We start from the raw sequence: 24,315 nt of genomic DNA, 5'->3' as shown, positions 1-24,315 counted from the left end.
GTCATCTTGACTATGATAAAAAGGTGTTATTTTTAGAATAGTTAGCTAGCACTCATAAAATAGCATATACGAGGCAAGTCATGCTTTAGTGCATGCTAACTAGTTGAGTTGAAGCCTTCGGCTTGGATTAATTAATTTATGGCTTCAACTCAACCAACTAACACATTCTAAATAGTCTTTCTTCCTGGCCAAGACAACCCCTTTCAGATTTTCCTCAATAATGCCTTGAAACAGGGCTATTTATAACTGGCTCCTAGTTGTCCTCTCCATCCTGCCATGCATCAAGTCCTCACACCTCACTGATCCACACTTGACCGCCTTCTCTTCAATGCAGATTAGTGAAGTTCTACTGAATGTTTGTTTGATGATGTATTCAATTTTTTCACAGAGTTGATAAACTGTAACACTTGCTAATCTGCAAAGGGACTTGAATGCAGATTCAAGAATTTACAATGCAAGAGACAAATTATATATATCAATTAGTACAATCAAGTTCTGAGAAAAAGAAAATGTAATGAACATGGAATGGCAGTTTAGGGAAATTAGGTGACTCATATTTTAGGAACTAAAAGAGCAGAAGGTGACTGGAATTCTAGAGTTCGGCTACTTTTGCTGCTTAGTGACAGAATTTTTTAAAATGTGGCTGTATTGTATTGTTTTTAGGGAATTTTATTTGCTACACCTGAGTGTTTAAGGCAACCAAATGATCTTGTCTGTCTTTGGCTTCTTGAGTCTTCATGTGTTTATGGAGATAAACTGGTGGAACCAAAAGACTGTCATTTCTTTCATAAAAAGCTGATAGACACTGCACACAAGTATTTTGAGGTAAGGCCATAGACTGGAAATATCTTATTCTGCAATGTTGATTAAATTAAAGTTACTCAGGGATATGTCAAGTTTACGGCAACTATAAATCACCACAAAAGTACCATACTGTAGCACAAGAAATTGCAGCCAGTGAATGTGCTGATTCAACATACTCCTTTTAACGTCATCTGCTAGCAGGGTTTCTGTTGAAGAAAAGTAAGCACCTGATTGATATGGTAGAGGGTACTAGCTTTCTAATGCCCATAATAAGTAAGGCTTTTTCAGTCTGATATCGTTAATACTTGTCTATGCAAAGGTGGTAATAATTTTCTTCTTGACTATAAAAAGAAAAGGAGTACCCGTGGCACCTTAGAGACTAACAAATTTATTAGAGCATAAGCTTTCGTGAGCTACAGTGAGCTGAAGTGAGCTGTAGCTCACGAAAGCTTATGCTCTAATAAATTTGTTAGTCTCTAAGGTGCCACGGGTACTCCTTTTCTTTTTGCGAATACAGACTAACACGGCTGCTACTCTGAAACCCTTCTTGACTATAGTTGTCTACTCAAGTGTGATTAGCTGTGAGGATTTTCAAGTATCTGCTGCATTATTGTTAGCAACTTTAAGCAAACGCTTGAGGCTGTCCTTAAAATGGAGGCAATGACCTTCTCACTGACCTGAATCTTCATGTAGTTGAGTGTATTTGAGGTAACAAGATGGTGTTTATTTGATCTGTTTTTTTTATCATAACAATGATAAAAATATATTTATTTAATACCTTTTGTAGCTTTTTCCTTATGAGACTAATTTTTTATTTTGCATTAGAGTTTTCCTCCAATAGTTTGACTGATTAACAAAATGTATGCAACTATTTAGTGCAAAACAAAATTTATCTTTATTACTTAGTTTTTAATTGCGGCATTTATTTGGGCATCAGATCACTTAGTTATAACAACATATAGTTTTGTCGTCTTGGCATTTGCAAGTACCATAAATATAAGCCAATCTTACAGAAAATAAACAATAATTCGATACACAGTAAACAAGGCTTGCAAATAAATACAGGTTATGGTTTCAGATTAGATTTTCTGGGCTAAATTCTTGTCTGATTTACAATGCAGTTACAAGTAATATGCCTTTTCCTCTTTCTTTATTTTGTTTTTTTTAACAACACTTTCATTCAACTTTTCTACAGCCGTCTCTCCCCTTGTCTAACATGGCATGTATAACAAACAAAATGTGTATCTGGTGCTGTCCGTTATATTGGGCATGGCATAACATTCCTCTGGGAATGCAGCAAAATGTCAGCAAGATACAATAGCTGGATATTAAAGCCTGTCAGTTTCTTCCTGAATAAATGGGTATATTGGTGCTTATACCAAAGTGTAAATTAATTATATAGTGCTGTGGTTCTTCAAAAACATTTGTTACTCTGAAATATATCCTTTCTTTACCAGACAACCAGCTGTGGGATTATCTGAAATGGAGCTTGTCAAAAAACGCATGTGTATTTCATGGGAGGGAAAGTTTTTTCTTGAAATTTTTTGCCAAAAAAACCCCAACTCCTCCCGCTCCCCAAATTTCAAACAAACAAACCCATTTTTGACACTTTGGGTCCACACACATACATACACACTTTTATCACTGAAAAAAGAAATGAGAAGAGGAAAAACAGGTAGTTTTTTTGGGGGGGGGACGACTAAAAATTGGAAATCTTTTTGGGGCTTGGAGGGTTTCATTTATTTTATTGTTGAAAAATTGGAAAATTTAGAAAAACATGAACATTTTCTGCGCAAAAAAAAAATTAAGAAAGGTGATGTATTGTCAGAAAAAAAGTTTCAAATTTAAAAATTTTGATCAACTCTAAGTTAAACCTTTCCAGCAAACTCTCTATCTATTTGGCAGTATTGTGGGCTTTTGCTGCACGGTTGGACCAGCCATTAAATGTACGACATTTCCTATGTTTTTGGACATTTTTTTTCCTCCCCACTTGCTAGGGTGTGGAAGATCACATTCTGTTCCAGCACCTGCTCATTTATTGCCATTTTGCAAATGGGGTAGCTGACCCTCACTACATGCCTGTCAAGGAATGGGAAATACTGAGGAAGATACTTACAGAGACTCTAGAAAGCTACAATGAGCTTAATGCTTCTATGAACTTTGTTTTATTTGAGGATGCCATGCAGCATGTGTAAGTAGACTTTTTGAAAAAGCCGCATTTAAAGATTTATTTATGCAATACTCATACAGTCAGGTTTAGAGGAGATGCTATCAGAGAACTATTGGGTAAGAAATTGCCTCTTTTGCTAAAATGATTATATTGAGAAGACCATCCAGCAGTGTTCAGGGTAAGAGAACATCACTGATACCATTATGGAAATGCAGGTCAAGACTCTATAGTTAAGGTTGAGTTCCAGTTTACCTGTAAAGCAGGGATTCAACCTCTTTGTTTTACCCTTTGAGTTCAGAATGATTTTTCTGAGAAATTACAAGTAAACCCGTTAATTTATTCATTGAAATAATTTTAAAAATGGGTCCTTTGAGAAATTTAATATGTGTGAGCCTTTATTTAAGGAAGAGAGGGTGGAAATATGAAAAAAATCAATAATCTCTAAAAATCAGGCTAATCTAATCTGGTACCACAAATATTAAAATCATATGATTATGGTATGGTGTCACTACAGGGCAGAGCTTAGGGTTTTTTGGGAGCCTTAACTGCACAGTTCCACACCTCAACCTATCTGGATTTCTTGTAAGCATAATCTGAACTCTGAATTTCCTTGGTTTGTAATACTTACAACAACCTGTAATACGTTTCACCCTTAGGTTACTAATATGTACTCTCAACCTTGCATCCACCTTATTGTTGGTTTTTGTATGGGACTGTATATTGGAATCCATATGGCAAAAAAATGGCAGTGCAGTTTCTGAAATCCAAGTTAAGCTGCAGTAGTTATGTTTACTGGCAATGGAGGCAACTGAGCAACTTTTCTGTTTTCAGGAGCTAATGGAAGGATTCTGCTCTCTCATTGGAGCACAGACGCAAAATAGCTTCTACTTTTCACCATTTAGATTCTGTCTAATATATCCAGTCTCTCAATTAACGTGCAACGCTGTGATTCTCAGGCAGTTATAGTGATCCCTGCTGACAAAGCTTAGTTTTACTAAAGCAGTTGCTATTGTTTCTGGAGACAAAACTTCTAAAATGGAAATCTCTGCCCAAGCAGAAGTTTAAATTAGAAAAATAATCCTATGGATTTTTTTTGAGGGTTGTAGATTTAGTTCTTGTGATTGGGAGATTTAAGTGGTTATCAGAATGCCGAAGGCGTCTCTTGAAATGTTGGTAGCCCATTAACTTCTCACGGATAAAGTCTAGAGGCAGCAAATAGCGTCCTTGTGTGTCAGGTAAAGTAGCGGAGCTTCTTCAGGAACCTCAAGAGCAGCAGCCCCTGAAAGGTACATTTGAAGCTAAATCCCCTATAACTTTCCTCCCTATTGTTATTACTCTTACGAATCAATTATCCAATCAATTTAGAGGCTTGACAAGGATAGCTTTGCCCATGAGCTCAACATATCAGCCTTGGTTTAACAGGTTTGCTATTCTCCTTTTCGGAGGTATCCCTATTAGACACAGATCCCCTTCTACTGCTTAATTCAAAAGATTCCACTCAAGAATAGATGTCAGGAATGATTTCTGGAATGGGATAAGATCCGGTGTGATGACAATGTCTAAATTATCACACCATGTCTAGGGTTCTCAGTGAGGCAAAAGGTCAAGGTGTCTTAAGACACTTCTGTTATGGTGATATTGAACAGAAATAACCCTAGAATTAGAGGACTGAAATCTTGACATTTCAAAAGACAATTTTCAGGATTTTTTTAAATAATGAATTTTTTTAACTAACTCAACCTAGACTATTATTTATAACATGTCTGTTTTCTCTTTAACTCTTAGAAGCACTGATCAAAATACTTCCAACAGATCCTCATGGAACTAAATCATGGTTATTCTGAGCCAAATTCTCATCTGGTGTAAACTGGCACAGCTCCGTTGACTTCAGCTGAGAATTTGGTCTGTGGTTTAATATCACTTTTGGCTTAGGATGTTTGGTGACTAGTCAAGTTCTTTCTTTAAACTCTAAGCAAAAAAATGCCAGATGTAAATTGAAGGCTGATCTTCAAACATGTCTTCATGAAGTGATTCTATAGCAAAATTTAGTTACAGTAACTCTTCACTTAATGTTGTAGCTATGTTCCTGAAAAATGCAACTTTAAGCGAAACAATGTTAAGCGACTCCAATTTCCCCATAAGAATTAATGTAAATGCGGGGGGTTAGGTTCCAGGGAAACTTTTTTTTTTTTTGCCAGACAAAAGGCATTATATACATTTTAAACAAGCAATTTAATACAGGTATTAAACAGGCTGTCAGCCCCCCATCAGCTCCCCTATGCTCCCCTCCACCCAGCACCTCCCACCTGCCGGCGGACCCCATGGATCAGCACCTTCCCCCTTCTCCTCCTGCCCGCAGCAATCAGCTGTCTTGCAGCATTCAGGAGGCTGGGGGGAGGAGTGAGGACACGGCGTGCAGCCTTCCCCCTGCCTCCTGAACACCACAAACCGACTGAGTGCTCCGGGCAGGAGACGGGGAGCAGGAGGAAGGCACTTATCTGTGGGGTCTGCCAGCAGGCGCGGGAGGGGGAGGCGCATAGGGGGTCTGCCAGCATGGACAAAGCAGGCAGCCAAACAACATTATAGGGGGGCATTGCACAACTTTATATGAGCATGTCCTGTAATGGAGCAGGGACGTAAGATTGAAACAAAGTTAAGCGAAAGGACGTTAAGTGGGGAGTTACTGTAATCCCTTCGTCTTGATGGTCCAGATCACCTAGTACTAAATGCCTGATGTGCTCTTAAATGCCTGATCTATGCCCATTGAAGTTAAATGAAAGTCTTTTTACTTCAGTAGGCATTGATTAGGCCTTTAAAATGTTGCTGAACAAGAGGTCACCTTAAAGGTTGTACATCCTGTGAACTTAGGTGGAGGAATGGTGCTGCATCTATGCTATTTGGGCAAGGAAGATTAATCTCATCTATCTATCAAGATTTCCAAATATTGGAGAAAATTGGCAATAGAAAGATGAAATGATGATAGCATGTATATGGAGGTCAGGAGCACCCTAATACAAAAATAGTTACAGCGTTAAATTAAATATCCAGGGAAATTAGAAACTGCATAAATATGATCCTTGTATTTGATATTGTATTCATTTTTTCATCATCAGATGCCGCATTAGTCGTATCTTGGAAGGCCCTCGGGGTTATGCACTTCTTATTGGAGTAGGCGGTAGTGGAAAACAAAGCTTATCTAGGCTGGCAGCATACATGGGCTCCCTTGACATGTTCCAGATCATGCTGAAGAAAGGCTATGGGATCCAGGACCTAAGGGTAAACCAATAGATATTGTTTGATTCTCCTAAGAATTAGTGACTTTGAGAAGTTGCTGTTTGGAACCTGTGTAATGACGATAAGAGTGCAGGAAGGGTAGTACAACTTCAGATTAGAGCTGAGCAAAAATTTTCAGACCAAAAAAAGGTTAAAAATACACCCAAACCTGAAAAAGATGTTAAGTATTTTGCTTGAACCAATATTTTTCAACTTTTTCAGTTCTCTGAAAAATTAAAATAATTTTGTTTTGGGTCAACCCTAAATTAATTTTGTATTTGGTGGTTGTTTTTTCATTGGCTAGTGAATTGAAAAATCAGTTATTTTCACAGCTCTTCTTTCCATAACAAAACTTGTGGTTCCTATGGTTTTCAGCTGTGCTTTTAAAATTTTCTTTAGCTCAACAGAGAAATCATAGGTGGAAGGGTACTTTTGTCTATTTACATATTTTACAGTATTTTGGTTGTTTCCTTTAAATCCTGTGGAAATTCCTCCCCTGCCCCAAAGGTAGCTATTTTCTAAGCTTCAACGATCTGGGTAAAAACTATGGTACTTACAATTATCCCCTTTGTTATTAGTATTTGGTGACCAGTTGTGAGCACATTAAGTAGAATAAAACAGCAAAATTCTGTCCTCTATTACATGTGTGCCATTTAAATTAATGAAGCTACTCATATACTTAAAGTTAAGCCTGTGCTTAAGTGATTTGCTGGATCAGGGCTGGATTGTTGAGGACTTTGGGGATTGACTCCTATGTGCACTAATAGGGGAAGAGGTTATATAGAATTTCTTCTCCCCCACATTCCTTGTGGAGCAGCAAGTGAAGATTCCAAACCTAGTGGCCAGAGTGCTAGATGAGGGTCTATGTATGACCCTGGCTGGTGCATTATGGCCCCAATAAAAAATTATCTGCCAGTTTGGACCAGGGTCAAGCCACCAGAGCATATGCTTCATTGGCTATTAAGTGCAAAGGGGAGGTACAACAGTAAAATATGCTAGTAATAGTGAATGGCAAGAGTGTATATATTTATGATGCTTTTCTTCCCTATTTGAAGAATATTAATTTAAAACCACCTGGAAGTTAAGGGGATTGCATGGAGTTTGTAATAGCAGAATTTGGACCTCACTGAGCTGCTCTTGCCACCTTATGAAAAACTCTGTGAAGCATTCTAGCTAGGAATGATTTCAAGTATTGAGCCATTTGTTTTTTGTATTCAGTTTTTGTGTGAAATAATCCTTGTATCCTGAAGTCATCATCTTCTGCTAGTCTTCCTGATCATTTCTAAAATTAATTGCGATGTCAGATTTGGAGGACATGGCTTCAAGTGAAGACTTGGGGCTTTTCTACACTGCCCTGCAGTTCACACTACCGGGGTGTGAATGGTGGTTTGCCGCAAAGTTCTGTGCTGTGACTCCTTCATGTGGACAGTGTGGGAACAAACCAAAAGGTTCTTAGTTGACATCCTGTTTGATGACGACGATGTTCAGATGAACTAGGAACCTTAGTTCATGCCTACAGCATCCACATGGGGAGTTACAGCATAGCATTTGGTGTAAACTGCAGTTCACAGTTTGGGCTGTGTGGCAGTGAAGACATAGCCTAAGATGTAGCAGCAGAAGAACTTTTGCCCTAAAAATTGAGGAGGGGAGAGGAACCTACTGACCCCTGTCAGAACCAGAAGATCTCTCTATCACTGTACCACATGGCGGGCTGAGCATATCAACTGGCATGGTATATCATCTGTATCGCAAAAGAAATCAAATTGAGATGCCGTGATGTCTTCTCTTTTTCTAAATTATTTGTTCCGTATTTGTACAACGCTTAGCCCAATGCGATCCAGATCCATAACTGGGGCTCCTAGGTGCTATCGCAATACAAATAACAAAAATAACATCCCATTCCTCTCTTAGCGAAATCCTTCAATGCTCTTCCTAGCAAAACAAACAAACCCTTTGCATTCTGCATACAACAGATACAATAAGAAAACCAATCAAAAAGATTAAGCTGGCTTTTCTGTGTGATGCCCAGATATTATTAGCATTATTAAAACTGTTCTAGAGAGGGAGTTACTTGGCAGAGGTGTTACAATATCAGTTTTCACTATAGTAGGAGGTAATTTTTATTGATTAGCAGCCTGTTTTCATCATCACCACTTGGTCATGTCAAAGCCACCGTTCTTGTCATCAGATGTCAAAAACTGGAGATAACTTGCTTTTTTCCCTTTGGACGCAATGTGGCAAGCTAAAAAGCTGTAAATAAATTGTACAGGCAACGAGGCATTGCTGTCAATTACATGCATTTCATGTCTTTCCCCTCCTCCCCCCCGTATCAACACTTTAACAAACCGTGAATGATTGCCTCTTTTCCTTACAGGTAGATCTTGCCAATTTGTACATCAAGACTGGAGCCAAGAGCATGCCCACTGTGGTTTTGCTGACAGATGCCCATGTTGCAGATGAGCGCTTTCTTGTGCTGATTAATGACTTGTTGGCATCAGGTGATTAGACTAACACATTTCTTGAAAGATCTTCCCCAATGACAAACGATCTGTGGTTTCAGTGAACTTTAGAGAGAGATTATTTGTCTTTGAGATGTTTGCAGGGGGAATCCTTCAGAAGGAGCCATTTTAAACCAGCCAACTTGAGTATTATACCTAGTTTGCTTAAGGAATCAGTGTCCCCTTGAGAAGGCTAATAACAAAGTCATATAATTCATAGATTGTAGACTTCATGCATCTGATTCTTCTCTTCACTGATGTCATTTTACACTGGTGTAATTCCACTGATTTAAATGCATTTATTCTGATTTTGCCAGTGTAAGAGAGAGGAGAATCGGGCTCTGTTAATATTTTGGGATATGGATTCTGAATTTGGAGGTCACAAACAGGACGAGGGCAGGTTATGACCAGCATCCCATTCTTTGTAGCTTGAGGGGAGTCCTGAAACTCTTTTTCACTTGTAACAGGGGTAACTGTCTGGAAAAAGTAGAGAGCTACTGTTTTAGAAGACAGCACACACATGAATGTACTTCATGGTTTGTAGAAGTAAAACACAGAATTTTTTTCACTTGAGAGAAAATTCTCTCTTTTGATAAAAATGTCTGGGTAGCACTAGCTGTTGTTTATTCCCATAGCACCTAGGATCCCCAGTCATGGACCAGTAGCCCATTGTGCTAGGGTCTGTACAGACAGGACAACAAGGTAGTCCCTGCTGCCAGATCATATAAAATATACTTTAGTTAATAGTTTGGACTCTTGCTTTTTGGGACTTTTCTGATTTCTTCTCTCTGCTGCCCCTGTCCCCCTTATGCTGTTATGCAGGAGAAGTTCCAGATCTATTCAGCAATGAAGATATGGATGGCATTATTACAGGAATTAGGAATGTAGTCTGAAGCCTGGGTCTGATTGACACCAGAGAAAATTGTTGGAGATTCTTTTTGGACAGAATACGACTACAACTAAAAGTAAGGAAAATCACATGCTAGAGAAACTTTGTGAAATCAGCAGCTGGTGATGGAAAATTGGATTATTTGAATATGGTATAGAGTGTGTTTAGAATCCAGGATGCTACACATAAAGCTGCACATTTCCACATGGGTAATGCCTTTGACAATGAGCTTACATTTATATAGTGGCTTTCATGCAGAAAGATCCCAAAGTAACATACAAAGGGTTACAAACTATGGACTTAATTCTTCCCTAAATCAGTCTTGAAGTTATTGGGAGCTGGACTAGGCTGTAGCATTATATGCAAGTGTATTTAGATACAGGCCTTATCAATACCGGGACTCTGACTACTGGTTAGCTGCACTGGTGTAAATCATGTCTGCAGTAAGCATTTGCACTAGTGATTAAAATTTCACTTTAGAGTCCCCTTCACTCCCTATCATAATGCAGTTGTTTTATAGGTAAAATGTTGGAGCTGTTTAACAGAGCAACACTACAAAGCAATGTAGGGTAGGATGTGAAAAAGAATGCCATATACTATTGAAACCTAGTGTCAGGGAAATGTTATGTAGGCAGAACATAGTTATCCATTTTGGAAACTGGAAAACAGAAGCCAGCCACTCTGCTCTTGTGAAAAGTGTCATGGCATCTTTAAAGGCTTTAAGGTCACACACACCTCAATTTTACATCTCATCTATACAGATAACAAGAATATCCACTTTTATAACTGTTTTTTTTTTTTAAAAAAGCAGCAGTTTTGGATTACAATGGATATAAATTCTTGTACTGCAGGGATTAAGCTGATCTCTAACCAATTTTCACCTCTCTTCACATCCACTTACTCTCCGCTGCTTTTTTGTGTTTTCTGCCTTCCTCTTCTATTGCCATCACTTCTGTCCTCCACTGGTGATTTTTTCTTTAACCCAGGACTGTGGTGGATTGGATATTGGTCTCTGGGAGACATAGGGAGGGTTTGGTATGAATTGCATTCTCTGCTACTTTTGAACATCAGGCTTCATGTGCATCAGAGCTGAATGGGGAAAATAGCTGCCCACTTGATATCTAGCTCTAGTTAGTGTTGTTAGTCTCTCAGGCTCATGAATATCAGATTCTTTTTTTTAAGAAGGGAGGAAAAAAGCTGTGAATTCTTGTATATCTCCTCCTCGGTTTATTCTTCTCCCTTCCCTTCCCTTTGTACCCCTCTGATTGCTCCTATGACTTCATTATTTTTAAAAGGCCTTTTTAAAAACCTGCTTTCAAAATGCCTCTTACCTTGCCACCGTTTTGCAGGTCTCCCACTGTGCAAATTACCATTTCTGGAGACAACAACAGGGGGTATCTATTCACATCGCAAAGACTGCAAACTAGAGATTTTGTTGGTCTATAGGAGACATAAAATTCATGAGTTAACACACTCACAGATATCTGTATGTACTTATGGTTATTGCTGGGTGACCCTCCTCCTCCTCCCTACCTCCTTTCCCCAGATTTGCAGTGTAAACACAGAATAATAAGATATAAAAGAGAATATATTAAGTATTTCAGTCAATTCCTGAACCTCAAGCTGAATGAAGATAAAAACATCTCTTTTACTATTCAACGTTTTTACTAAAATCAACACTATAGATTAAGCCCCTGTTTTCTTTGTGATCACTGCTTCTGTTGTACCTTAGTTAGGTCAGGGAGTAAAATCTGGACTTCAGATTAAATCTGGGTCCTTTTTTTTGACAAAACATGCAAGAGTAAAAAGCAAAATGCCAGGATAAGAATGACAAAATTATTCTATGTGGAGCTTCAAAACAACTCTGCTATTAAAGTGTGGGGCTGACATCAATTCTGCTTATGCTGGTATAAATACTAACAACTTTTGTTAAGGTTACTGTTGCTTCAACCAGTTCCCCTCCTCTCCTCCATGACTGTTAATTCCTCACTTTTCCCACCTCCTGTCTCCTTAGTTATCTTCATCATTTGCTGTAGAAATTAGCTCTGAAATGCTTTTGAATTCTGGGGCCCTTGCCTATAGGTCACCAAAATAAGCACTGGTGGCAGTTTGTTGGCTACATCAGAGCAAATGCAAGAACACTTTACAAGAATGTACATTTTAAAATCTCAAAAAGTTCTGTGTGTGAGGACTGGAAAGCAGGTGGGTTGTGTAGATAATTCAATAAAACCACAATTTATATGCTATGAGGAAGTTAAAAGAGAGCATAAAAAGTACAGTACCTTGTAGATACTAGTGAGCTATTTTGAGGTGGAAAAACCAAGTAAGCTTAGGTAGAAAAGCATCTGTACCCCAAAAGTGCAATATAAATAATAATTCCACAGGTTTAATTAAATAGGTCAACAAAAGTAATTATTATACCATAAAAGTAATTGTTCCTAACATTTAGAAAGGAGAGAAACTACTAGTTGGGATGGAAGACTGAGAAACTGTTAAATTCTGAGTCGCTCCTTGCTTAGCAGCATGTGCAAGACTTTGGATTTTGATTGTCCTTGCATCAAAGGTACTCAGAAAGCTGGGTATGAAATCTGCATGAATGTGAGGAACAGAGGCTTGGTCTACACTACAGCATTAGGTCAACATAAGGCAGCTTATGTTGACCTAATTATGTCAGTGTACAAACTACAGACTTGCTCCTGCCGATGTAAATGCCCTACTACACTGACATAATAACTCCACCTCCACAAGAGGCGTAGGGCTTATGTCGGTGTAGTTAGGTTGATGCAGTGTCCATGTAGACACGGCAGGTTACTTGCATTGGCTGTTGGTTGTCATTTTTGTCAATTTCATGGCCTCTATGCTACAGCTATGAAATTGACAAGAAAGCCCTGAGGCTCCCGGCCTGGAGCAGAGCTGTGTCTGCCTGGCTCCCCAGTCCCAGCCAGGCTGTTGCCCGGGCTCCTGGCTCCCCATTCCCCGCTGGGAGCCCGGCTGCATTGAAGCTCCCTGCTTCCCACTGGGAACCTAGCAGCTACTCAACAGGGAGCCGAGAGCCCTATTGGCAGCTGTGCTCCTGGTGGGGAGCAGGGAGCTGCAAGTCCTGACATGTGGCGGGGAGCTGAGAGCCGCCTTGGTGCCTGCTATGCTGCCTGCGGGGAGCAGGCTGCTGCTCCCCTGGGCTCCCAGTGGGGAATGCAGTAGCTGTAAGTTGACCTAACATAAGTTGACTTACGTTTGCAGTGTAGCCATACCCTTAGTTAAGTGGGAAAGAAGTAACAGCTTCATGAGACTGGAACGTAGTTTTGCAACATAGAAAGGGAACACGTGTAAAGGTGTAATAAATACAACTTGGTGTTACAATTGAACTGCATGGTTGCAGAAAAGTAGGAGGGCTGTACGGAGGAGGGGGAACTTGTTTGAAGATCACAGAGGAGAGGAGGCATGAAAAAGGGGCATGAAAAAGTTCAGATAATCAGCCATACTTTTGAGATTCTCTAACAGAACCTCGTATCCTATTTTTGTTCACTCAACTCTGGTTCAAAGCTTATTATTGCTGACACATTCTCAAGTGCTATCCAGGATAAATGTACAAGTGAGTTATGGGTAGAGAAATCTGAGGTAAATATGAGAGGGTTGTTCCCTCTGTCTGTATATAAACTAGATCAACTGGGGAAAACAGAGTGACTACAGCAAATCAAATCTCCATTATAACATGAAATAGTCTTTCTTCCCCCCCCCATGCCACACAAAGAAATAAACACACCGAGTCATAGCTATAGCGAAGTGAAGCATTGTGCCAAGCATGATGGAAATTGAATTGCTACATGTGAGCCACAATTAATTAGGAGTAAAATAAAAGAGGGTAAATGGAATAAAAAATGATGAGGGGTGCAGTGCAAAACTGAGACCATGATCCCAAATGCATGGATTTGGGGCCTTAATTTTGTTTTTTATATGTAGGATTTTTCCCAGTAATAGCTCCAGTAGCCATCTTATTAGCTTAGCTGGTATTTTCATGTTGACAGTTGTCTGTCTTCTTTACTTCATCCCTCCTTTTCCTCCTCTCCCATCACTTTGTTCTCCCTCACTGCCAGTCTTTCACTCTCTCCTCCTCCTCCCCCCATCTCCATAATGATTTCCAAAAAGATTGCTGAAATTGTGCTCTTTATGCTAATCTTCTGGCCAGTAGCATTTCCCTCTGAGAACAGTGCCAGCGGTTCTGTGAAGCTGTCAGTGATCACACAGCCCTGCTTCTGGAGCCAGCACTATACAGAGAAAGCACCACTTTGCCCCACACCACTAATTGTGAATTCAACAACAATTTCCTTATCACATTGGTAGAAAGAGGTGGAAGCATGGGCGGAAATCCCTATAACCATGCACTGATTTCAAGCCCTTCAAAGCTAGAACAGACTAACGGCAAAGTGACAAAAGCCACATGGGTGGTGGTGTTGCAACAGACTCTAGAGGTGCCAGTCAGTGATGAGGGTCTCCTTGTATGAGCCAGGGCAAACCAGTGTAAGAAAAAGACAGTCCTTGCCCCCAAAGAATTTACAGTCTGAGCATAATCTTCATTATTTGAATGGTAGAATTCCGAGTTTGGGGTGATTACTGCTGGAATTTATTCACCTTTGCCCATAAGTACAGATTGATTACAACAAATTTGTCCATATGGGTTACTCCCACACGGAAGAATTTGTAGAAAACTGTTCTGTAGTAGCTAGTCTTTGGTATTTCTTTTTGTAGGGCAGCCACTCATCCCAACTTGTCTCTCTTTCCCTTCCTCTCCCACGGGTCTGCCATCCCTGCCAAATGTTATTCCTGACCAATCCCCTCTATTTTTAATCCTTCCTTGACTTCTCTTATTTCACCCCTCTATATTTCCCCCACCCCAGCTTCCTTTATCTCTCTGCTTTTCTTCCTTTTCAGCTGGCCTCACTTTGCTTCTTGACAATTTTCTGTGAATAAATTATAACGGCAGTGACAGATGTCTAAAGAGGCAGAATAAACCTATCATCTATCTAAAGTGCTCCGCCAGTCTCTGTCCTGGCTTCTGCAGTTATTAGGAATGATTATAATCAATTCTGGATGTTTTAGTGAAAGTACTATTTTGTATTTTTCCACTGGAATTAATAGTATTAAGATACTTACTCAAACAGATGTTGATACCACATGATTTGAAGTAGTCCTAAATAATAAGAGAAACAATGCATCTCATCTAGGAGGGTAGAAATGGGCAAAAAAACTCACTCCTTCTCACTTTTGACAATCCAATGCTTGACAGTTAGCTAATTATCTTAAATCAAACATAACGCTCTAAAAAGATGTTAAGTAGAGCAAATATTCACTCCACCAGCTCCTCCAGAGTAGCTTTTGCAAGACCCTGATATCAACAAATAGTCTCATTGCAGTATTAATTGTTATTATTTAGTTTATTTTTTTATTTAATTTTTTTGTGTATTTTTTATTTATTTATTTATACTTTACCTAGATGTTTTAGCCCTGATGTGGAAGCTGTATTCTGCTTTCCAGAAAGAATAATCATTGGAAATGCATGTACAAACTATGAGCCCTTTTCTTTTTTTTCAGATGCCTTTTGAGCTCGCAGGGAGATATTGGAACAGTATTAGATATTACTTTAACCTACATAGCCAATCTAACAGGCTAACTCTAACTGTCTCTGTGTTGACAAAATTTTACAGTCACATTACTGATTTTAATATACATCAAGCTAAATAACTGATACTAGCTTGGGGAGGAAGGGGAAGAATCGACAAGCAGGCGTTGTTTGTATAATATACAATATAGTGAGTAAAACTTATCTGTATCAGGTAAAATTGTAGTTTGCCTAAATTCATTAGCTGCTAGGCTGATTGGAATTTCAGTGTGAACCCACTTGCAATGGCTCATTGCCATGGTTCACTACATTCCTTTCTTTAATCGCCTCAACTTGCCATGTAATTCTTTACTCTCTTTTCCCTCCTCATCTCTGCAGATCATTTTGTGTTTCTCTCCAGTAGGTTCCACGCTGAGAGTTAGAGCTCGGAAGTTCCCAGCCATAGTTAACTGCACAGCTATTGACTGGTTTCATGAGTGGCCGCAGGAGGCCCTGTACTCCGTCAGCAGGAGGTTCATTGAGGAGACGGAGGTGATTGAGGTACAGAATTTCAAGCTAGTCAATCAGATGAGAAAGCAACACAGATCCCTGAAAAATCAATAATTGAGTAAGCTGAAAAAACAATTTCCTTTTTCATTCCTTTTGCATATTCATTGTCTTTTAAGGTTATAAAGCTTACCCCCGCTACTGACTGCATTTCTATGACATGGGGTCATAGAAGGGAGAGGGGAGAGAAACAGTGCTGAGACTGCATGGCTTATCTTCCCCAAAATTTCTCTGGATGTTGGGCTTTTGGAGATCCCACAGATATGGGATTGCCCCAGGCCATGGGGTAGATTTAACCCTATCAGTATAATTAGAGGTGTTCACTAGCACAGTAATAGATGGGGTCCCCAAACATTTGCAGTCTACAACCCAGATTGTTACCTCAGCAGAGCTAAAAGTTTTCCATTCACTGAAGTTCTGGACAGGTTGAAATCTTCCCAGCAGCTACATGTACAATGCAGCCAGCAGTTTAAAACCTGGGGACTGAGTTATTTCCTTCCCTTACACTGGAGTCTGAAACTTGACCCACCCCCAAAAATCCCATGACAATATGTTTCCTTTTAGGCTTTCAGTTTGTGTTTTAAAAAAAAAAAAACACCAAACATAGCTTCTGTGATGGGCTTTTAAACGGCTTGACAGCATTTTTCCAATTGTTTTTTTTACTCCCGTATTGTCTTCGGGGTAGTATGGAGAAAGGAGAAAGCTACTCATTAAAAGACTTTTAAAGGACATTGACCTCCTTCTTTCAAGGGTGTTTTGTTTCTGTCCCTCTTTCAACCTGATAGGGATGTGAGGGTGTATATCTGATCAGGCAGCTGGCATAGTTACTGATGCTGATGGCAGAAACTGATGTGAAAGCGTAGATAATCCAGTTCCTGATACTACAGTGCTTGCTACTATATAGTTCACATTAATCCAGAAAAGGTGTTTAATCTCTTTCAACAACTCTGAAAATATTCCTCTGTGAATTTTGCATCCCAGGATTTTGGGAAGACCATGGATTCTCTCCCTTTTCACAATGGTAGGTTCTGAGTTGTTTTTCTAAAGTAGTGTGTAAGTGAATTTGGTGGCTGTGAAGGAGAGGGACTCTCAGCAGAGGCTGGTGTGCCAGCTTCTATATGCATTGGTGGCTGGATCCTGACTTTAATATATGATTTACTATTCTGGTATTCAACGTCCTTTGGACAGAGACTGCCAAGGATCTGATATCAGCTTGTGCAGTGGCTTTGTGAAGTAGACTACTATTTTCGCTAATGAGCTACATGCCAATTTGAACTCTGATGTCCAGATGTGAGAAGTTGGTTCATTAGCCCCTCGCTCCCCCACATGTGGTTGTTTTTAAAAGTTAGAATCTAATGTGTGTGGAAATTTAATGCAGAGAGGGTGCTGATACAGTTTCATTTATAAGCAAGAAAGATGTAGGGAAATGGTTGGTTTTGGTTCAGTGGCAATTAATGTGTAGCAACTCTGACTTTCAGGGGACAGTACTTCCATTTTCCTGGGTCTGTCTAGTGATGTCAGGGATTTGTAGAGACCTGAAGCACAGGATTTCAGGAGTGCAAATGAAGAGCCTAGCATCTCAAGTCAACTATCTCCAGGCATTAAGGAGAAACCCCATAGGGAGAGGTTTCCAGGCAACTGAATGCTGTGGGAATGGCGAAACCTGCAACTGAAGGTCTGGTAGTGGCAACAGGTAAGATACCTCTTAGAAAAGAGCTTGCAGAACTTGATGCCACCGGTTAGATGCAATAAGGACTGGAACTTCGGAGAAAGAGACAACGAATTTTGTGCTGGTTTAATATATTTTCTGTTACTGATAAACATCTGATTTCTGTGATAGACTTTAGTTATTAGTTAGTTGAAAAACCTGAATAGGGAATAAAATTTTAATGTGAAGGAGACAGCAGCATTTGTGTTCCATTCATAAGGAAAAAATACAGAATCATTAAAGAAGAAAGTAAAGAAGGGATGGAGGGCCCTCTTTGGTGATCTTTACATCCTGGTAGCAGAGCTATTTTGTGTCCTTTACCTCTTTTGCCATTGACAGTGATCAGTGGCAGGCAAGCTGTGATATGAAGCATGACCAATGACATCTACTGGCTATGGAGAGACTTGCTTCACTTCTTATCTCAGTGTCTCACATCACTGCTGTAGCCCGCTCTACAGTGGTATACTGTTGCCTCCTATAGGATTCTAAGAGCAAGAGAGAGAGAGACTTAGAAATCCTTACTGTTTTTGATAAAAACAGTCCAACCTTGCCTTGTAGGGTACTTAAAGAGATTTTATATATATATATATTTTTGCTGTTTTATCAACTTAACATTCCTGTTCAGTTTAAAGGAGAAATGAGGATAATGTGCAGAAGAGAGAGCATGTTTAAGGTGCACTTTCTTTTGTCTAAAGGTTAAATACATTTATTTTGATTTGAATGAATACAAATTTTGATCACTTCCTTAATAAATTGTAATCCACACCATTAAGAACACAACATGTCATCGCAATTTAGGCGTTTAATATTAACGGACCCTTTGCTAAGAATAATGTTTTTACATTATATAAAATACCTGCTTTGGACATCTGGAAATAAGTCATTAACAGAAGGATATGTGCATATGTGATTCTCTTCTGTACAGAGGCACAAATGAGTGGATAACTGTCCCTAAGAAATATTTTTCCTGTTCAGCCTAATAATGAAATAAATGGCAATTGACCCAATAGACAAAATAATTTGACGTTTTATCATCATCATCAGACATTTATTTTAGGACTCTGTCTCAGCACTCTCTCTTCTCAGAGTAGCATTTGATGGCTGAGACAGTCCAGATAATGTCAGTGGGTATGTGAAGCCAATTAGAAGACTAACATGGTAAAACAAAGTATAAAAAGACGGGCAAGGAGGGGTGGGAGTGGAAGGGGGTAGGGTGGACTTGGAACAGAGAAGGACAGAGCAGCTATAACAGCTGTCTTTTTGAAAGAAAAAAAAACTAAAGGAGACAGAAGAGAAGCGGAGATGAATCAGAAAGGCAGGTGAGGTGAGTAGCATAGCAAAGAGGGCAGCTGAGAAGTAGTGGAAAGTGTCGTGAAGAGGGAATGATCAGAGAGGAATGGGGAGCAAAGGGAGGGCCAAGAGAGCGGCAGAGATATATTAGGGAATCAGGGTGGGAGAGGATCACTCTGAAGAACAGAGAGAATCTTAGCTGGTTTCTGGCCGCCTCTGTCAGCTGAAAGGGTTTATGTGGGTGGGTTTTTCCTTTTTTCATTTGTAATGCTGCTGTGTATCATAGGCAGTTCAATTTGCTTCCTTTTAGATATTTAGATATCCTTTTATCGCCTCTTATCAGAGGAGGCTTGTTAGCCACAGTCCACCTGTGTCCAGACTATTGGCATGTATTATGATCATGCCATCCAGTAACTTGGGAAGATGAATGCCAGATCTACAGTTAAGCACTTGGTTATTGGTTTAACCTACACTCAACTTTTAATTGTCCCAAACCTGTGTTTTAAGAAAACCGCAATAACTACAAGAGGTTCGAGTTTGAGGCAGGTTTTGAAACTGTGCTTTAAAAGAAAAAAATCACTACAAATAAAATAGTACAGCTGAGTGACCCCTTTAAAAATAAACCTCTGAATTTAATGCCAACTCTCTTGTGGTGAAATGAAATGAAAGAAATTCAGGCCAATGGAGAGTAACTGGATTTTGTGGTTGGTTTAGGGTTCAGCATTTAGGCAGCATCTTCAGGTGAAGAGAGAAAACCAGCTTTCTCCCCACCTCTAGAGTGAAATCCTGGCCCCACTGGAGCCCATAGGAGTTTGAAACCAAAGGCAAATTGGGCCAGGATTTTACACCTATTGTTTAAAAATTCTAACACTGTATTTTGGGACAGGGTTGGGGGAAGGACTGGCAACATCCCAAAGCTTCATTCTCATGGGTTACTAGAATCTTTGGATGCAACTAGGCAATGGTTATTGCATATCACCATGTTCATTGGGACTGAAAGTCTAATCAAAGAACTTCATTTGGACTAACAGAGGATTTACAATGGCTCTTCTGCAAAACCCACATTGATTTTCAGTAAACTGCTTTTTGCTTTATTTTTGAATTGTGTTTAAAAAAACTCAGCTATTTGACTGATCCTAGCAGCAGGATTTCACCTGACCTGCACTCAGTTCTTTCTCTTCTTTCTTCCTGTGCAAGGGCTAGAAATACCCAGAAGAGAGACAAAATAAAATATGTGAAGATCAATGGAGTGGTAAATGATGATGAGAACAGGGCAGAAACGCAGAGCAATCTGGATCACTTGGTAAACTGGGCCCATACAAACAAAACCTATACAAAGTTATACAGAATGAAGGGGACCTTTATTATGGAAAGCTGTGACTATGAAAATGATCGAGGGATCATAATAGAAAAGCAACTGAACATGAACTCCCAGTGAGATACTATGGCAAAAAGGGCTAATGTGATCCTTGAATGTATAAACAGGGGAGTAGAGAGCGGGGGGTGGGGTGTTTGCCTCGCCTCTGCATGTGGCACTGGTGAGATCAGTAGTGGAATACAGCATACAATTCTGATCATGTTTTTAAAAGGATGTTGAAAAATTGGAGAGGGTGCAGAAAAGAGCCACAAAAAGGATTCCAGGACTGGAGAAAATGCCTGAAAGTGAGAGACTTAAGGAGCTCAATCTGTTTCGTTTATCAAAAAGAAGATTGAGAGGCATCTTGATTTACAGTGTTATAATTATTCTCATTAAGAAAAAATACTGGTACTGTAGGGCTCTTTAATCAGGTGGAGAAAGGTATAACAAGATCCAATGGCTGGAAGCTGAAGCAGACAAGTTTACATTGTAAATCAGACACATGTTTTTAACAGTGAAGGTGATGAACCACTGGAAAAAACTACCAAGGGAATCTGGTGGATGTCTTCAAATCAAGACTGGGTGTCTTTCTGGAAGATATGTTTGACTAAAGCCTAAACAAGTTAATGGGCTCAATGATGGGTATCTGGGTGAAATTTAATGGCCTGCGATATACAGCAACTCAGAGTAGATGATCTAATGATCCCTTTGGTCTTAAACTATGAATCAATGAACAAAGTGTGCAGCTGAGAAAAGAAAGTGACTTGCTTTATTCAACAGCATCCTCTCCAGCTGTAGGAGTCTTTCTGGAAGGGTACTGGCCATAGTGTGGTAAAGTGAGGAAGAGAAAAGGAGCTTCAAAGTGAGAGAGACTGGGGGGGAAATGTATAGCATCAGAGTAGAAGTCAAGTTGGTTCTGGTGGGGTTTTAAAATGTTTTACAGCAAAAACTCAAACTGATAACATTAACACACAGCCTGGCAAAAAGAAAGAACCCCGAGTAGAGATGCTGAGATTTAAATGCCATATATTGGGTGTATAGCGTTAACTTTCCATTATTCAACTTTGGTTGGGGCTGAAATAATGATTGTAAAGTGTGTTCTCTGAGGTATTGGCCCTATCTGTCTAATCTTAGTATGCCATGTAATCTCCACATCCCACAACCAACTGTAGTTTCATGTATCAACTGGAAACATAAAATAAGGGGATCCACAATTAACCTCTCTTTCCCATCCTTTTTCGGGGGAGGGATGGCTCAGTGGTTTGAGCATTGGCCTGCTAAACCCATCGTTGTGAGTTCAATCCTTGAGGGGGCCATTTAGGGATCTGGGGTAAAAATTGGGGATTGGTCCTGCTTTGAGCAGGGGGTTGGACTAGATGACCTCCTGAGGTCCCTTCCAACCCTCAGATTCTATGATTCAAACAACAACAAACAAAAAAACCCTTCCCATTCCTTTGAAGTTTTTCTGCTATGCTGTCTTCCACTATAGTGCTGGAAGCTTGGTACTAAACTCTGCACTTAGTTTAAGAAAATTTGTCATTCTACCCCTTGAGGTGCTCTATCTTGCATAAGATACAGTGAAATCCAGCATAATATGACATAATGGCAGCTTGAAATATCATCCGTTCCTGGCTTCCAATTCTAACAATGGATAGGTTTCCCTCCCTGTTTTGATAACTGCCTAAATTACACAATCAAGAGGTTCAGTTGCATCAGTCATTTCTGCTGTTGCTTAGTGCATTTTCAGCTTACGGAACTTGTTGGCGAAAGCTGAGATCTGTAGTCAGAAGGTAAATAGCTGGTTTGATAATGACTAGTTTAGATCCTGAGAAAAGCAATAAATAGCCTTCCTTATTCAGACAAAAGTCGTCTTAACTCCAGTAGTGACCCAGAGCGGATACAGGATTGTCTGAGCTCTTGCATACACAAAAGCCAGTATGCCGAGATCTAAAATAAAGTGATTTCCTTGGTGCATCGGAAGTAAAAAAAAAAAAAAAGACGTTGCCTTTGTATTTTGTTACAAAATAGATACAAACTCCCCCCTTCCCCCCACATTCTCTTTAGGAATATTGAATATTCTTGATTCAGAACTTGGTAATCATGATTATTGGCTTGTTGCTATTTTATACTTCCTAGTGATCAGCAGTTAAATAAAAAATTGAAAGTGTCAACTAGTTTTACATAAAGAAGGCCAAACTAGCAATAATAATTTTCTTTGCCTACATCTCTGAATGGGCTTATATTGAAAAATGCAATGTAGCATTAAAAAAAGGAAGAGATAAATGAATGGCAGAATAAATAATTTATGCTAATGAAATTACTGCAATTAGTAGTTCCACAATGACCCTTTTAAAAGCCACAGCTGTTAATGTCAGGAAGTGCTGTCACTGCTGACCTTATCATAAGAGAAAGTGACAAATTGAAAATGCAGGGAAGACCAATCATCAAAGAGGTCTGTTCGGGAACGATTAGAGTTTTCTGAAAAACAGTGTGAATTACAACCAGCTGCTCTCTGGCTCAGCATATCTCCCATGCTGTGCCATTTTGTTAAGCTTGATAACAATAGTTATTTTGCCCCATTGAGACAAGTTGTCTCAGGCCACTTGCAGCTCTACCGGAACCCACTTCCTCCCTCGCTGATTTACAAATGAAACTGTTGTTAAAGAGTGCTTTTCAGGACTGCTGAGTAGAGACCTCTCATAAGCATCATGATTGGGTAGGGGCCAGTTACTCTGTAAGAAGGTTGCCCTTGGCTAGGATGGGTATCTGTACTGCAGTGTTTGTGTGTATAATAGACATTTAAAAGTAAAAGACAAACAGATTTCTGCTTGTGACCAAATGTGCATAAAATATTTTTGTTTCCTTGCTTTAAGAAACAGATTTCTGTATTGTATTTTATATTAGCTGGATTATGCTACCTTTGCTCCAACAAAGGATGTGGAGACTCTTATTTTTTTGTTTTAAAGGCAATTTATTTCAACTTTCCATGTATGCAATCGTTCTGTATTTGGTTCCTGCTTCCGATTTCTGTTGTTGCAATCACAGGTGAAACTTTTTTTTTTAAAGCTAGCTTTTAAAGCCACAAAATATAATGAGGCTTCTCACTAAGAAAAATTGTAAGTCTGTCTACACCAACCTCATTGTAATATTAATGATGTAGGTTTGAAACGTTTAACTGCATAGCAACCACTCACGAGCAATTTTCCAAAAGATCTCTCAGCATTATTGACAATGCTTTGGTAAATTATGTGTGAATTTCCTAAGAGTTGGTGTAGCTCATTTAATTCATATTTAATTGATTTTTAGGCTTCTCTTGATTAATTGAACTGGGTTCGTCTTGTACAGAATGCAATAAATAATCATTAAAATGAGGGAGATGTGACTGTACAGATTATAAAGTTAAGTACATTAGAAGTCAGAGAGGACAAAATGGAAAAAAAAAATTTAACCCAAGGAGTATTTTCCCAATCTCCAAGTTCTACAGAATATATATGTATATATGCTAGTGATTCTAATTTTCTTAGACTTGTATTTTTTTAATAAAAAGCCCAAAACATTTCTCATGGAAAATTAGCTTTTCATTCCAAGCTTTATTCAGTGAATAGTGCTCCAGATCAAAGCCCCAGGATAACATATCTTATCAGCTGGGAATTTTGGAATGGAAATAATTTAAAGACCTGCGCTTAGAACGCTCCTTGTCCTGTCCCTTCCCATCCTCTCCATTTAACTCAACCTAAGTGGATAAAGACGGAGTTTCACTTTTGTCCATATTTTGTGTTTGGCATGGGACTACGTGAGTAAATATTATCCCTTTCAAGAGCTTTAAATATGCTTTGTCTGTTTTGATTATCATGTAGTATATTGGAAGAGGTTATACAGGATCTAAAGGATCATAAAGTAGGATTGTCAAAACTATAGGAAAGAAGTTATGAAGAAATGCTCCATTGGTGAGTACAATATACATACATCAATGGCTCTCAAACTGTGGGTCAGGACCGCAAAGTTCATCATAACTCTATTTTAATGGGGTCGCCAGGGCTAGCTTAGACATGCCCAGGACCAAAGCCCGAGAGCTTCAGCCCTGGGCATCAGGACTCAGGTTACAGGCCCCCTGCCTGGGGCTGAAGTCCTTGGGCTTTGGCTTTGCCCCCGTCATAAAAATA

General features: G+C 39.4%; 1 protein-coding gene across 1 annotated transcript in view; it reads left to right on the top strand.

Annotated features, from left to right (window-relative positions):
* Positions 1 to 24,315, top strand: part of DNAH11 (dynein axonemal heavy chain 11) — a 308,597-nt gene that overhangs the window by 162,253 nt on the left and 122,029 nt on the right. Inside the window, 6 exon segments of the mRNA XM_043507131.1 lie at positions 664 to 825; positions 2,802 to 2,995; positions 6,088 to 6,250; positions 8,622 to 8,745; positions 9,568 to 9,710; positions 15,630 to 15,791. Of these exon segments, the coding sequence (XP_043363066.1) occupies positions 664 to 825; positions 2,802 to 2,995; positions 6,088 to 6,250; positions 8,622 to 8,745; positions 9,568 to 9,710; positions 15,630 to 15,791 (948 nt within the window).

The sequence above is a fragment of the Dermochelys coriacea genome, chromosome 2 (assembly GCF_009764565.3).
Source record: "Dermochelys coriacea isolate rDerCor1 chromosome 2, rDerCor1.pri.v4, whole genome shotgun sequence".
In the NCBI taxonomy this organism is placed as follows: Eukaryota; Metazoa; Chordata; order Testudines; family Dermochelyidae; genus Dermochelys; species Dermochelys coriacea.
This window is presented reverse-complemented; position numbering and strand designations above follow the sequence as displayed.